General features: G+C 41.3%; 1 protein-coding gene across 1 annotated transcript in view; it reads left to right on the top strand.

Annotated features, from left to right (window-relative positions):
- Nucleotides 1-14873, top strand: part of dst (dystonin) — a 187918-nt gene that overhangs the window by 83005 nt on the left and 90040 nt on the right. The window contains exons 10-20 of the mRNA XM_038974616.1: nucleotides 6639-6805; nucleotides 8473-8585; nucleotides 8938-9044; nucleotides 10565-10684; nucleotides 11171-11266; nucleotides 11362-11489; nucleotides 13061-13154; nucleotides 13334-13488; nucleotides 13690-14143; nucleotides 14343-14471; nucleotides 14638-14709. Coding sequence (XP_038830544.1) covers nucleotides 6639-6805; nucleotides 8473-8585; nucleotides 8938-9044; nucleotides 10565-10684; nucleotides 11171-11266; nucleotides 11362-11489; nucleotides 13061-13154; nucleotides 13334-13488; nucleotides 13690-14143; nucleotides 14343-14471; nucleotides 14638-14709 — 1635 coding nt within the window. The remainder of the gene's footprint in view (nucleotides 1-6638; nucleotides 6806-8472; nucleotides 8586-8937; nucleotides 9045-10564; nucleotides 10685-11170; nucleotides 11267-11361; nucleotides 11490-13060; nucleotides 13155-13333; nucleotides 13489-13689; nucleotides 14144-14342; nucleotides 14472-14637; nucleotides 14710-14873) is intronic.

Here is a 14873-nt window from a genome sequence, read left to right as displayed (position 1 = left end):
CGCATTCTGTCTCCTAGAGATGAACGTACTTTGGTGTGAAAAGGAAGAAGCCACTGCTCCAAAACCCCCAATAAATAAGCCAGACTACGGTTTGCAACTGCACATGGAGAAAAGTCCTCTGGTCTGATGAAACAAAAATGTAACTGTTTGGCCATAATGACGATCGTTATGTTTAGAGGAAAAAGTGTGATGCTTGCAAGCCGAAGAACACCATCCCAACCGTGAAGAACGGGGGTGGCAGCATCATGTTGTCGGGGTGCTTTGCTTCAGAAGGGACTGGTGCACTTCACAAAATAGATGGCATCATGAGGTAGGAAAATTATGTGGATATATTGAAGCAACATCTCAAGACATCAGTCAGGAAGTTAAAGCTTGGTCACAAATGGGTCTTCCAAATGGACAATGACCCCAAGCATACTTGCAAAATTGCTAAAGGACAACAAAGTTAAGGTATTGGAGTGGCCATCACAAAGCTCTGACCTCAATCCCATAGAACATTTGTGGGCAGAACTGAAAAAGTGTGTGTGAGCAAGGAGGCCTACAAACCTGACTCAGTTACATCAACTCTGTCAGGAGGAATGGGCCAAAATTCACCCAACTTATTGTGGGAAGCTTGTGGAAGGCTACCCGAAATGTTTGACCCAAGATAAACAATTTAAAGGCAATGCCACCAAATACTAATTGAGTGTATGTAAACTTCTGACCCACTGAATGTGATGAAAGAAATAAAAGCTGAAGCAAATCATTCTCTCTACTCTCTATTGTGAAAAACTGAGTTTAAATGTATTTGGCTGAGGTGTATGTAAACTCCCAACTTCAACTGTAAATATCGCTCCCAGTGGTGATCATAGCTCAGAGTGCTTATATTCTTTATCTGACAGTTCTAATCACGTCTGGCTCTTTGTGAACGAGTGGAATCATGAAGACTGGTTTGTTCGTTATGTTCGCCTGCATCCCCTTGATTTTTTGCTTTTTTAGCAGCACATTCACCATTCTACCAACTACCCAGCTCACTGTCGGCTCAATAGGCAACTTGAGACGCTGCTGATAGTGTGTTTGCGACATGCCGGACAAAAGGCAGTTTTAAAACCGTCCCGTGACTCCTGCTGTGTCTACAGACATCCCCCAAATAAATAAAAAATGATTTGTGGAGGATGAGTGCACAACTGGAAAATGTCGCTCATACTGTAGATATGTCAGTCAAGTGGCTAGCTGCCGGCAGAGACTTCTAGCTTGTATTTCTTAGCCAGTTAGAAGGCTGAAGGAAGAAGCTAACGTTAAACGGAGTGGCAGCAAAAAATATGCTACATAAAAAAGAGAGTAGGCTACTGAGACAGACAGTGAATTGGGCATGTGGTGCTCAGTGGTGAGGCTGAGGGAGGAGGAAGCAGAGAGAGAGGTTAGCACTGTGGTTCCCAAAATTGGGTCCGGGTACCCTGAGAAATCTGTACTAATCTTATCAAACAATAAGAGATGTTTCAATATGAACATCTCCACATGGCCTATCTTCCTTGTAGGCTGACATTAAAATACAATCAACATGTAAACAATACAGTTTAAAAAAACGTAATATGTTTTCCTTTCGTCACTGATGCTACTTGTCAGTGTGAATCATTTCTCATAGTTCCCTCCTTTCAGGGGTAGGTAGCCTAGTGGTTAGAGCGTTGGGCCAGTAATTGAAAGGTTGCTGGATCAAATCCTGAGCTGACAAGGTAAAAATCTGTCTTTCTGCTGAGCAAGGCAGTGAACCCACTGTTCCCAGGGCGCAGTGGATATCGATTATGTCAGCCCCCCTCACCTCTCTGATTCCTGCTCAGCAGGAAATGCAAACTTGTAGTGTATTTGAGGTTTCTGAAGTTTTGTCATTTCCACTTTGAAATTTCAGACTTGATTTGCCCTAACGAAAAATGTATAAGCCCCTACAAAAATGTCAATTAATGATAATCCAGATAATAATTTGCATTTCCTCCAGCTGCAGGATTATTTTCCTGCTGTAGCAACCTGGCTCAAATTAAGGTCCTACATCTGTACAGATGCTTTCATATGTTTTCATTATTCTGTGAAGTGTTGTTCCATTGCAGTGGTGTTGCATGGAGACAGTGTTTGAGTTGATGTGTGATTTGGCTTAACGCCACTATCTTTCCCTAAACTGTACTGGCAGACTGCTAACCACCATTTGCTCTCTAAAACCATCCAGAAGACAACTATATTTACACTATGACATCGTGTAAGAATCCCTTTGAGTCAAATAACAGCATAACTGGCATCATCACATGCTGTGATGTAGAGCTGTAATATACACTGTACATCCTACAAAGCCACAACACATGAACACAGAGATAATTACAAAGCTCTATGTAGTTAACTAAACTTGTTTCTCTTCACAAGATATTTCACTCAGCAGTGTTTCTGGTGAGCCTCACCTCAGCTCGAGTTTGGCTACTAGGGTTCTACCACTTATGACAAAACAGGTTCTAAACTGGTTTGATCCTGGTTTTATGGAAAAATCATGCATCTTTTATTTATGTATACAATGTGTTTGCTGTCAAATTATTGGATTTTAGCGATGTAGTATACTTCAGTGATAAACAGCTGGCATTTGGAAAGGTTATTTGTTCTTTGATTCTCCTTGAAATGTTGATGTTATGATTACTGAGGTCCATGCAACTCGCCCACTCCTTACTTCTCAGACACAGCTTATATCAATGTCTATCGTTTGCTACTCAATTTCCCAGTTTTCAGATTCTAAAGGAAAATATCCCACGGTGCACCCCCACCCCTCCCAATTTTTTTAACATTATTTTATTTAACTAGGCAAGTCAATTCCCCATAATGATAAAGCACAAATAAATGTATTACAAATATGAAACAGAAATACCTTATTTACATAAGTATTCAGACCCTTTGCTATGAGACTTGAAATTGAGCTCAGGTGCATCCTGTTTCCATTGATCATCCTTGAGATGTTTCTACAACTTGTTTGGAGTCCACCTGGGGTAAATTCAATTGATTGGACATTATTTGGAAAGGCACACACCTGTCTATAGAAGGTCCCACAGTTGACAGTGCATGTCAGAGCAAAAACCAAGCCATAAGGTCGAATGAATTGTCCGTAGAGCTCCAAGTCAGGATTGTGTCGAGGCACAGATCTGGGGAAAGGAACCAAAACATTTCTGTAGCATTGAAGGTCCCCAAGAACACAGTGTCCTCCATCATTCTTAAATGGAAGAAGTTTGCAACCACCAAGACTCTTCCTAGAGCTGGCTGTCCGGCCAAACTGACTAATCGGGGGAGAAGGGCCTTGGTCAGGGAGGTGACCAAGAACCCGATGGTTACTCTGACAGAGCTCCAGAGATCCTCTGTGGAGATGGGAGAACCTTCCAGAAGGACCATCTCTGCATCACTCCACCAATAAGGCTTTTATGGTAGAGTGGCCAGACGGAAGCCACTCCTCAGTAAAAGGCACATGACAGCCCACTTAGAGTTTGCCAACAGGTACCTAAAGACTCTCAGACCATGAGAAACAAGATTCTCTGGTCTGATGAAACCAAGATTGAACCCTTTGGCCTGAATGCCAAGCCTCACATATGGAGGAAACCTGGCACCATCCCTACGGTGAAGCATGGTGGCTGCAGAATCATGCTGTGGGGATGTTTTTCAGCGGCAGGGACTGGGTGACTTGTCAGGCTCGAGTGAAAGATGAATGAAGCACAGAGAGATCCTTGAGAGCTCAGGACCTCAGACTGGGGCGAAGGTTCACCTTCCAACAAGACAATGACCAAGCACACAGCCAAGACTGCGCATGAGTGGCTTCGGAACAAGTCGCTGAATGTCCTTGAGTGGCCCAGCCAGGGCCCGGACTTGAACACGATCGAACATCTCTGGAGAGACCTGAAAATAGCTGTGCATTGACGCTCCCCATCCAACTTGACAGAGCTTGAGAGGATCTGCGAAGAAGAATAGGAGAAACTCCCCAAATACAGGTGGGCCAAGCTCGTGCCATCATACCCAAGAAGACCCAAAGCTGTAATCACTGCCAAAGGTGCTTTAACAAGGTACTGAGTAAAGGGGTTTGAATACATATATAAATGTGATGTTTAAAAAAATAATTGTTTTTATACTTTTGAAAATAAAAATGTAAAACTGTTTTTGCTTCATCATTATGGGGTATTGTGTGTAGATTGATGAGTGGGACTAACAATTGAATCCATTTTAGAATAAAAATATATTGTAACAAAATGTGGAAAAAGTCAAAATGCTCTGAATACTTTCCAAATGCATTGAATATTATCCTTTTAGCATGCCCCCAAATCTACTGAACAAGACTGCTACGATATCTCACATTAGCAAATTTTATTTGATTTATACAATAGGTGTGGACCTTACCGTGAAATGCTTACTTACAAGCCCTTAACCAACAATGCAATTTTAAGAAAAATAACAGTTAAGAAAATATTTACTAAATAAACTCAAGTAAAAAAAAGTAACACAATAAAATAACAATAACGAGGTTATATACAGGGGGTACCAGTACCGAGTCAATGTGGTACAGGTTAGTCAAGGTATTTGAGGTAATATGCACTTGTAGGTAGGGGTAAAGTGACTATGCATAGATGATAAACAGTGAGTAGCAGCAGTGTAAATAGTCCTGGTAGCCATTTGATTAACTGTTCAAAAATCTTATGGCTTGGGTTTAGAAGCTGTTAAGGAGCCTTTTGGACCTATGCTTGGCGCTCTGCTACCGCTTGCCGTGCGGTAGCACTCAGAACAGTCTTTGACTAGGGTGGCTGGAGTCTTTGACTAGGGTGACTGGAGTCTTTGACAATTGTTAGGGCCTTCCTCTGACACCGCCTGGTATAGAGGTCCTGGATGCCAGGAAGCTTTGCCCCAGTGTTGTACTCGTCGTACACACTACCCTCTGTAGCGCCTTGTGGTCGGATGCTGGTTGTTGTCCTGGCACCACACTGCCAGGTGTCTGACCTCTTCCCTATAGACTGTCTCATCGTTGTCAGTGATCAGGCCTACCACCATTGTGTCATAGGCAAACTTAATGATGGTGTTGGAGTCGTGCTTGGCCACGCATTTGTGGGTGAACAGGGAGTACAGGAGGGAACTAAGCACGCACCCCTGAGGGGCCCCCGTGTTGAGGATCAGCGTGTGTTGTCGCCTACCCTTACCACCTGGGGGCGGCCTGTCAGGAAGTCCAGGGTCCAGATGCAGAGGGAGATGTTCAGTCCCAGGGTCCGTAGCTTAGTGATGAGCTATGGTGTTGAACGCTGAGCTGTAGTTAATGAACAGCATTCTCACGTTGGTGTTTTGTCCAGGTGGGAAAGAGCAGTGTGGAGTGCAATATAGATTGCATCATCTGTGGATCTGTTTGGGCGGTATGTCAATTTGAGTGGGTCTAGGGTTTCTGTGATGATGGTGTTGATGTGAGCCATGACCAACCTTTCAAAGCTCTACATGGCTACAAACATGAGTGCTAGGGGTCTGTAGTCATTTAGGCAGGTTACCTTTGCGTTCTTGGACACAGGGAAGGTGTCCAAACTTTTGACTGGTACTGTATATTTTCTTTCTTTTTTGGGGGGGGGGGTTGGTCTACTTGAAACATGTAGGTATTACCGACCCGGTCAGGGATAGGTTGAAAATATCAGTGAAGACACTTGCCAGTTGGTCAGCGCATGCTCTGAGTACACGTCCTGGTAAACCGCCTTGTGAATGTTGACCTGTTTAAAGGACTCATCATCATTTCTCTCAACCTTAGTTTCAATGTCCGTCTTTTCTAGCTCATCCACCAGATTGTGAAAGTGTAACTAGGTCAACATTGTCTAGCAAAACATGAAACATGACAACACAGTAGGAGTGGTTCAAAGGTCACTTCCTGTTGTCAAGGTCGGAGGTGATCATGTTGTTCTTCCAGCTCCAGATACATGGAATTGCTACCTCATGTCAACTGAGTTGAAGCAACAGGGGAATGTGTTTGGTTGGAGGTCATCACACTCTTTAACATGTGCCAACGAATGGCTTATTTATTAGCCAGCTGCATGTCGACACTGCCAATTTTACATTTTACAACCAAATAAGGAAATATGAAGGTGTCTGTCTTGAATTTGGTGCAGACAATTATCATGTGTTTTTATTCATTCAGCACATGATCATGTGTGTTAGGAAATTAATGTTGTTATTAGTTATTCTACGTGTGACTCTAGAAATGCTGTCCCTGACATCTGAAAAATGTCCCTGAAGTATTATTTGGTCTGTTTCACCCATATGTTTGATGGCAATTTAGGTGTTTGATGGTACAGATGTAGGATCTTCATTTGATCACCCTGTTGCAGGAGAACATTCCTTCAATGCAGGAAATGTAAAACGTGTAGTGTATTTGAGGTTTAACAAAGGCTTCTGAAGTTTGTAATTTCCACTTATAAATTTGAGATTTGATTTTCACTTACGAAAAATCGACCAACCCCTACAAAATCCTTCCATTCATTATAATCCACATAATAATTCACATTTCCTGTTGCTGCTGGATTATTTTCCTGCTGTAACAAACTGGCTCAAATGAAGATCCTACATCTGTGATGTAGGTGTAATGACACTAACAGCTGTAATAACTTGTTTATGTTGTTCCTCTCCAGATCTCGGAGATCCATGTCTGCGGGGAGTCGGAGGACATGACAGCCAAGGAGCGTCTGCTGATGTGGTCCCAGCAGATGACCGAGGGCTACGTGGGCGTACGCTGTGACAACTTCACCTCCTCCTGGAGGGACGGGAGGCTTTTCAACGCCATCATTCACAAATACAGGTAACACCATCATTCACAAATACAGGTAACGCCATCATTCACAAATACAGGTAACACCATCATTCACAAATACAGGTAACGCCATCATTCACAAATACAGGTAACACCATCATTCACAAATACAGGTAACACCATCATTCACAAATACAGGTAACACCATCATTCACAAATACAGGTAACACTTGAGGTACAGAACCTGTATCTGAAATAGAGACCCCTGGATCACCAATCCCTATATTTTATTTGAAAAAGAAATTCCAGCACAGTGACCTTTTTGAATGCTCTACAATGCTTTTTTAATGGTTATTAAAAACAATTTTGTCGTTCATTAGGGTTTAACTGTAATATCACTTTAGGAGTATATTCCCAGTGTATAACAAAAACAAGATACATAACATAACTATTTTCCTCCTCTGTTGACTTGCTGTGTCTTGCTGAATCATGTCTGCGGTTCACCACCACATTTTGAATCTTGGACCTCATCATTCCAATGAGGCAGCACTTAGTGGTTTTGACTAGTCATTAGGGGGCTGTTGGCTTTTCAGTTAGACATGATCAGATTTCAGTATGACCCAGTACACTCTACGTCAGTGTTTCCCAACCCTGGTCCTCCAGTACCCCCAGCAGAACACATTTTTGTTGTAGCCCTGTACAAACACACCTCATTCAACTCATTGATAGCTTGATGATTAGTTGACAAGTTAAATCAGGTGTGCTTGTCCAGGGTCAGGTGTACTGTTGGGGTACTGGAAGACCAGGGATGAGAAATACTGCTCTACCTTGTTGGACTGACCTAAAATAAGATTAACTAGGTTGACTAGTAGATGAAGACGTATTTCTCCTTTTTCTCTCCCTTTTGTTTGTTATGGTCAATGTCACATCATTTTTTGCTGTCCAATCATTCTTAAGTTCAATGGACACAAGTTATTGATGTATGTGTGGGTCATGTGGAACTGTTTTACTTAACCAATGACCTATGTTGGGCTGGCTCGACTGTCCTTGTCTCTTGAGCAAAAACAGATTTATTTAACTTATATTACATTCCGTTACAGGCTTATATTATATTATGTTACAGGCTTACGTTACATTATGTTACAGGTTTATATTACATGATGTTACAGGCTTATATTACATTATGTTACCGGCTTATATTACATGATGTTACAGGCTTATATTACATTATGTTACCGGCTTATATTACATGATGTTACAGGCTTATATTACATGATGTTACAGGCTTACTGTATATTACATTATGTTAAAGGATTATATTGCATTATGTTACATGCTTATATTACATTATTTTGCAGGCTTATATTACATTATGTTACAGGCTTATATTACATTATGTTACAGGCTTGTATTGCATTATATTACAGGCTTATATTACATTATGTTACAGGCTTATATTACATTTGCTCGTCATCACACTAAAACTTTCCTCCAAACAAAAATGCTTGTTCCTGGGTAATTAAACAAAACTATTCAAGAAGGATAGTGTGTGCTGAAACCGCTGAAATAACCTAAAACATAACAATGCAAACCACCCTAAATGATTATTTGCCAAAATAATACATATGTACCCTGTCTCCTCATATTAACATTTCAATAAACAGAAAGCAGTCAATCTTAATGAGCTTCCACTGGTATTTCCTCTTCCATTGCAGGCCTGACCTGGTGGATATGGCCAGAGTGTCGGCCCAGACTAGCCGGTCAAACTTAGAACAGGCCTTTGGTGTGGCTGAACGGCTTGGGGTGGCCAGACTACTGGACCCTGAGGGTGAGTTATTCTGTTTATCCACATGCTTTTCTCTAATGTTTTTTTTGACACATCAGGTAAACATTCTCCAAGCCATTGACACATCTCTCCTACAGTAAATCAGCTGGAAGAAATGCAATGCATTAATACCAGAGGGAGGAGATGTCTTCTAAGCACAGCTTAATTTACTGACTGTTATTTGTTTCATTATATGGACGATGCTTTACTAAATGAAAAAGACACAACATGTGTGTGGGATACATGAGATTTAAATCAAACATTGTATTAATTATGATTATAAACACTCCCTTAAATCATGTACCTTACAACGATCACATTGTGTATTGGGTCTTATTTCACCTTTTCTCACCAGACGTGGATGTGCAGACTCCTGATGAGAAGTCAGTCATCACATACGTCTCCACTCTGTATGATGTCTTCCCTAAAGTACCTGATGGTGTTGACGGTATCAATGCAAATGTAAGTACATGATGAACAGATTATTGTACGGTGCACTTAAATGTCCTATGTGAGTAGAGTTGAGAAGAGCATTTTATATTTCAAATACTGTATGATGAAGGCAAAATCAACATCTCAATACAAATCAACAATGTCCTATTGTCAACATGGGTTGACTTCTATCTTTGTAACCATTGACTGCAGTCTCTATGCTCTTTGATTATCACCATGGGACTTCACCACTGGATGTACAGTATATTTTACACTTACATCCTTTGAATTCACACCAGTTATAAATCTTTTGTCATAACTTTGACATACATTCATTTATTTATATATTTTTATTTATTTTTGGGTACCTTTTATACCCCCTTTTCTCCCCAATTTTGTGATATCCAATTGGTAGTTACAGTCTTGTCCCATCGCTGCTTCTTGACACGCTGCTCGCATTAACCCGGAAGCCAGCCGCACCAATGAGTCGGAGGAAACACCGTACAGCTGGCGACCGAAGTCAGTGTGCATGTGCCCAGCCGCCACAAGGAGTCGCTAGAGCCCGATGGGACAGGGACATCCCAGCCGGCCAAACCCTCCCCTAACCCGGACAACGCTTGTCCAATTATGCGCCGTCTCATGGGTCTCCCAGTCGCGGCCGGCTGTGACACAGCCTGGGATCAAACCCGGATCTATAGTGACGCCTCTAGCACCGCTATGCAGTGCCTTAGACCGCTGCGCCACTCGGGAGGCCTGGCATACATTCTTGACTTTATTCTTGATTTGGTTCTCGACTGTGATTCTTGATTTACGGTTGTGATTGGGCACGGATGTTATATAATATGCATTCCATTGCATCACTCATATGTTTAAGAGAAGGCATTTTATTCCATCTGGCTTTGTTGAGGCAAATAAATCTGAAAGCTTGAGCTGGATGCTTAAAGGGAGTATTTTGATGCTGGAACCCCTCCCAGAACATTGTGTAAATGTTGTTTAGAGGCTATGGAAGAATGCTAAACTGTGTGTACTCTAGTAACCACAGCAGAGAACCTTAACTGCAGATGTAGGATCTTAATTTGAGCCAGTTTGCTACAGCAGGAACATCCTGCAGCCACAGTACATGTGAATTATTATGTGGATTATAATTAATGGACATTTTTGTAGGGGTTAATACATTTTTTCTAAGCAAAAATCAAGTATGAAATTTCAAAGTGGAAATGACAAATTTCAGAAGCATTTTTAAACCTCAAATACACTACATGTTGCAGGAAAGTTCTCCTGCAACAGGTTGATCAAATTAAGTTCCTACATCTGTACTTCTTGTTGTAGATTAGTTTGTATAGCACCAACTATTTAAAGCAAAATTATGACAACCTGTTGTTTTGCACGTTGTACAATGCCAATATTTGCAGATGGCCTATAGATCTAATATGTATTGCTTGAACAACACGATACGCTCTACACCAAGAACTTGGTCCATTTAGAAAATGGATGAGCCAATGTAAGTATGAAAACTGATATGTTTAATAATCAAATTTTTTTCTTGACAGGATGTTGATATAAAATGGGTAGAGTACCAGAACATGGTGAATTACCTGAGCCAGTGGCTCAAACACAATGTGGCAGTGATGTCAGACAGAGCGTTCCCTAACAACCCAGTGGAACTCAAGGTAAGGCAAAAATACAATTTGATTACAGATCAAATGCAGCTTGAATTTTCAGACATATTGAATGGTAGAAAGAGCCCTAGTTTGATCAAGAATGAACCTCCAAATAGCATCCAATGTGTGAAGTGTTTGTCTGGTTGGTTTTCAGTCAGTTGGATATCAGTTTATAGTGCTTGGCCCTGAAAGCCCGAGGCTAAGAACCCAAGCTCTCTGAGGCTTCAAATGGCCCATAAGTAGCGTCTCTCATGAAATATTAAAGCGATATTGACGGGTATCAGAGAGCTTCTCCGTTTACCTCAAATAGTCCACAGCTGCTAAGACTACAGGAGCTCTGTGTGGTACAGCCATTTCAAAGCAGACGAGTGTGAGTATACACACTGAGATCAGATGAATTTTTAATAGCTTGTTCAAAATGTATTAGTTCTATATTTCTTTGATATTTTTCTATGTTAACATTGATTTTTTACATTTTTATTTTATTTTTTACAGGCACTTTATACACAGTACTTGCAGTTTAAAGAGAATGAAATCCCGCTGAAAGAAACCGAGAAGAGCAAAATCAAGCATCTTTACAAAATGCTTGAGGTATGCTACCGCGACGTACACTCGTTTGTTCTTTCTTAACCAGCAGACTACAATGAACTTCACTAAGATGTTGCTGTGCGTGTGTTGGGGGACAGGTGTGGATGGAGTTTGGTCGTATCCAGCTTCCTCAGGGATATCACCCCAACGATGTGGAGAAGGAATGGGGCAAGCTGATCGTGGCCATGCTGGAGCGAGAGAAGAGCCTGAGGCCTGAGGTGGATAGGTATGAAGGATCAACCTTCTCATACTGCAGGAGTAACACACACTACTGTGATTCATAATACTGATCCCGTACTTACATGACAGCAATAAGTCAGAGCTAACTAAGATTGAAGATTTGATCCGATTGCCTAATTGCAATGACTATGCAAAACGGTAATTAATGATTGGTTTCAGTGTCAATGGTGAGTGCTTGTGATTCAAGTCACCCCTTTTTATTATTAGACTTTTGTGTCATACTTCTGTTTAAGGATGTGCAGTAATTGGATTCTTCCGAGGTTCACTAAATTACATAGTCTTTACACGTTTACATTTTGTGGTTTGGTTAACTGCTGAGTTCTTCAAACTGAGGTGTTGTAAAATCACGCATCTTTCTCGTATCTCTGTATTTCTAAAATACTGTCATATCTCTTGTCGGGTTTGTAGGCATTAATTGTGGTGTGAGTCCATGCCTAGTTTATCGGCTCAAGCTATTCAGTGATGTTTTTGTTTTTAGGTACTTTTGATTTTAAGTGCTGATGGTGGGTGTGCACCTTATTTTTTGTCAACATCAGTTTGTTTATAAGCTTACAGTCTGACACAGTCACAGGCAAATATTGTCCTCTTATCATGTCATCTTGCATCTATCATTCTTGGACTGCAGGGACTATTTATGTTTTTGCAACAGCTAATGGGGATCCTAATAAAATACCAAATACCAAATGTTGGAAATCACCTGGCTTGTTGATATCTGGTAATGTTTTGTGATATTATGTAGATAATCATTGGCTATGCAGACTAATAGAGGCCCAGTAGTATGTGCCACATCCCCTGTTACATCCCCTGTTAAATAGAAAAAGGAATGTCTGCGTCTCTGGTATGCTCCCAAGTTGATTTATTCAGACACACAAAAAAGACAACGTTTCAATCCAAAATGCCTGACGACTCCTGTTACCATCAACTGTTACTGTCTGAACCTGTAATGGATTGTGCAAGAATGCCATGAGCTTCTATGGCCTAGGGCAAAATATTCTTTAAGGGTAGGTTTCTGTGAGGACACGTACAGGCCTATAAAAAAGGGGAGACAAAAACACTCCGTGCCAGGTGGACCTGTGTGTGTGTCGCATATCGTTGGGGTTGAGTCTGTGCTGGAGTTCCTGTCTTAGATGGAAGAGAAATTAGCTGGCTAGTGTTGTTCTCTGAGTGGCTCAGTATAGTCCTATATATGCTTCTACCATGCACAGCAACATGGCATATAACATGGGATACAGCAGTGTCTCATCAGTTAGCAACAGCACTCTGACCAGCCTGGGTTCCTCTGAGAACCTCTCAGGACCAGCCATGGAGCCACTGCTCTCCAGCACCCCAGCCTTTCCAGTGTTTCTCAATAACAACAACTCTTTGTATGGATCAAGGTGAGGTTAACCATTAGAAGTCAGGGCTGTCAGAGCTTTTTCTCTTGTTGATTTTCTTTCTACAGATGCAATTTCAAGTGGAAATCTGATGGCACTGCATTGCCACATATTTTTTGTTTATGTGGTAAAATTACTTCTGTACAATATTAATGTAAATTGACAAAACGTTTTTGTCTTTTAGGCTTGAAATGTTGCAGCAGATTGCCAACAGGGTCCAGCGGGACTGTGTCAATGGAGAGGACAAACTAGCATTAGCAAGAGCAGCTCTGCAATCTGTAAGTACCACATTGGAATGTTTACCACAAAACCTCAGAATACTCCAGGTCCTGCTTTTACTTATGTTTATTTGTTGAGGCAAATGTTGTGTCTTTATTTGTTTATATCAATATTGTTATTGAACTTTGTAATAGAAAAGTACATCAACAACAGTTTGGACATTTACATTTTTTCTCAGGATGCTAAGAGGCTAGAGTCTGGGGTCCAGTTCCAGAATGAGGCAGAGACCGCTGGGCACCTTCTGGAATGTGAAAACCTGCTGAGACAGCAGGTGGTAGATATCCAGATTCTACTGGATGGGAAGTACTACTACTCCGATCAGCTTGTTCAAAGGTGCAAACTTACTGCTTTTTCTAGATATCACGCAACACATAGACATAAAGGAAACATTTGTAGTGAAATATTGATTGCAACATAGTGTAGGGAATTACACATGTGTTTATGAGAATGATAAGAACCTCATGTAAACTGATAAATGATAAATCATGAACTATATGAATAAACATGTCATTGTGTGTTGTGTGTATGATCTAGGGTATCCAAGCTCCGTGACGACCTGCTGGGCCTGAGGGCAGAGTGTTCCTCTGTGTACAGACAAGGACGCACCCTAACCACCCAACAGACCACGATGATGATCTCAGGCATCACTCAGAGTCTCAACTCAGGCTTCTCCTCCTCCAACCTCAACTCCAGCCTCACCCCTGGAGGCCTGGGAACCCCCGGTTCCACCTTCACCTCCATCCTTACCCCGGGCCTCACCCCTGCCCTGAGTCCCGCCATGACCCACGGCGGCATGCAGCCCGGCTTGGTGCAGGCCTACATGGGGGGCGGAGGAGTGGGTATGGCCCCGGGAGACCTCCAGCACCTCAAACAAATGCAGATCCGCAAGCCCCTGTGCAAGTCCTTGCTAGTGGACCCCAACATGACCGAGGATGAGGTCAACATAAACTTTGTGCAGGACCTGATCAACTGGGTGGAGGAGATGCAGGTGAGGACTTAGCAAAGCTCTGGGGTCAGACTGTTGATTTGATTTATTTATCCTTATTTATACAGGTTTCGTCATTGAGATAAAAATTATATTTTACAAGAGACCTGTTCACTATAATGTTTGTATAATTCTGTACCTTTTGATATTTGCGATTTAGACATTTGAGACCAATTCTGAATTGTTTTGTCTTCCTTTGAAGGTGCAATTGGATCGCGGAGATTGGGGATCTGATTTGCCAAGTGTGGAAACACATTTAGAGAACCACAAAGGGGTTCACAGAGCCATCGAAGAATTTCAAATGAGCCTTAAAGAAGCCAAACTTAGTGAGGTATGTACAAGCAATTGTCAGCCTATTCTGCCAAGTTTTTATTTGGAAAAACTATAAAATATCTCTGTGCATCACATTATTTTTTATTTTTTTTGCGTTAACCCCTTAATGGTGCAATGTTTTTAAATGTCAAGTAATAAAAACATGGTATGTCTCTTTATATCAGATTCAGATGACCCAAAAACTAAGTTATTCTGAGAAACTGGGAAAATTGGAAACCCAGTATGGGAAGTTACTGGTAAGTATCCTATTAAAATCATTGGCAGTCCTAAGTAGTAAAATAATCACTTCACTGCTGTCGTGTCTTTGACTATGCCAGATTAATTGCTATGACATGCTATTCTATAAAATAATTTCTCCGTAATTAATATTACCTGATTGAACTAATCATGTAAATATGAA

This window comes from Salvelinus namaycush, chromosome 35, assembly GCF_016432855.1.
Source record: "Salvelinus namaycush isolate Seneca chromosome 35, SaNama_1.0, whole genome shotgun sequence".
NCBI classification, from domain to species: domain Eukaryota; kingdom Metazoa; phylum Chordata; class Actinopteri; order Salmoniformes; family Salmonidae; genus Salvelinus; species Salvelinus namaycush.
This window is presented reverse-complemented; position numbering and strand designations above follow the sequence as displayed.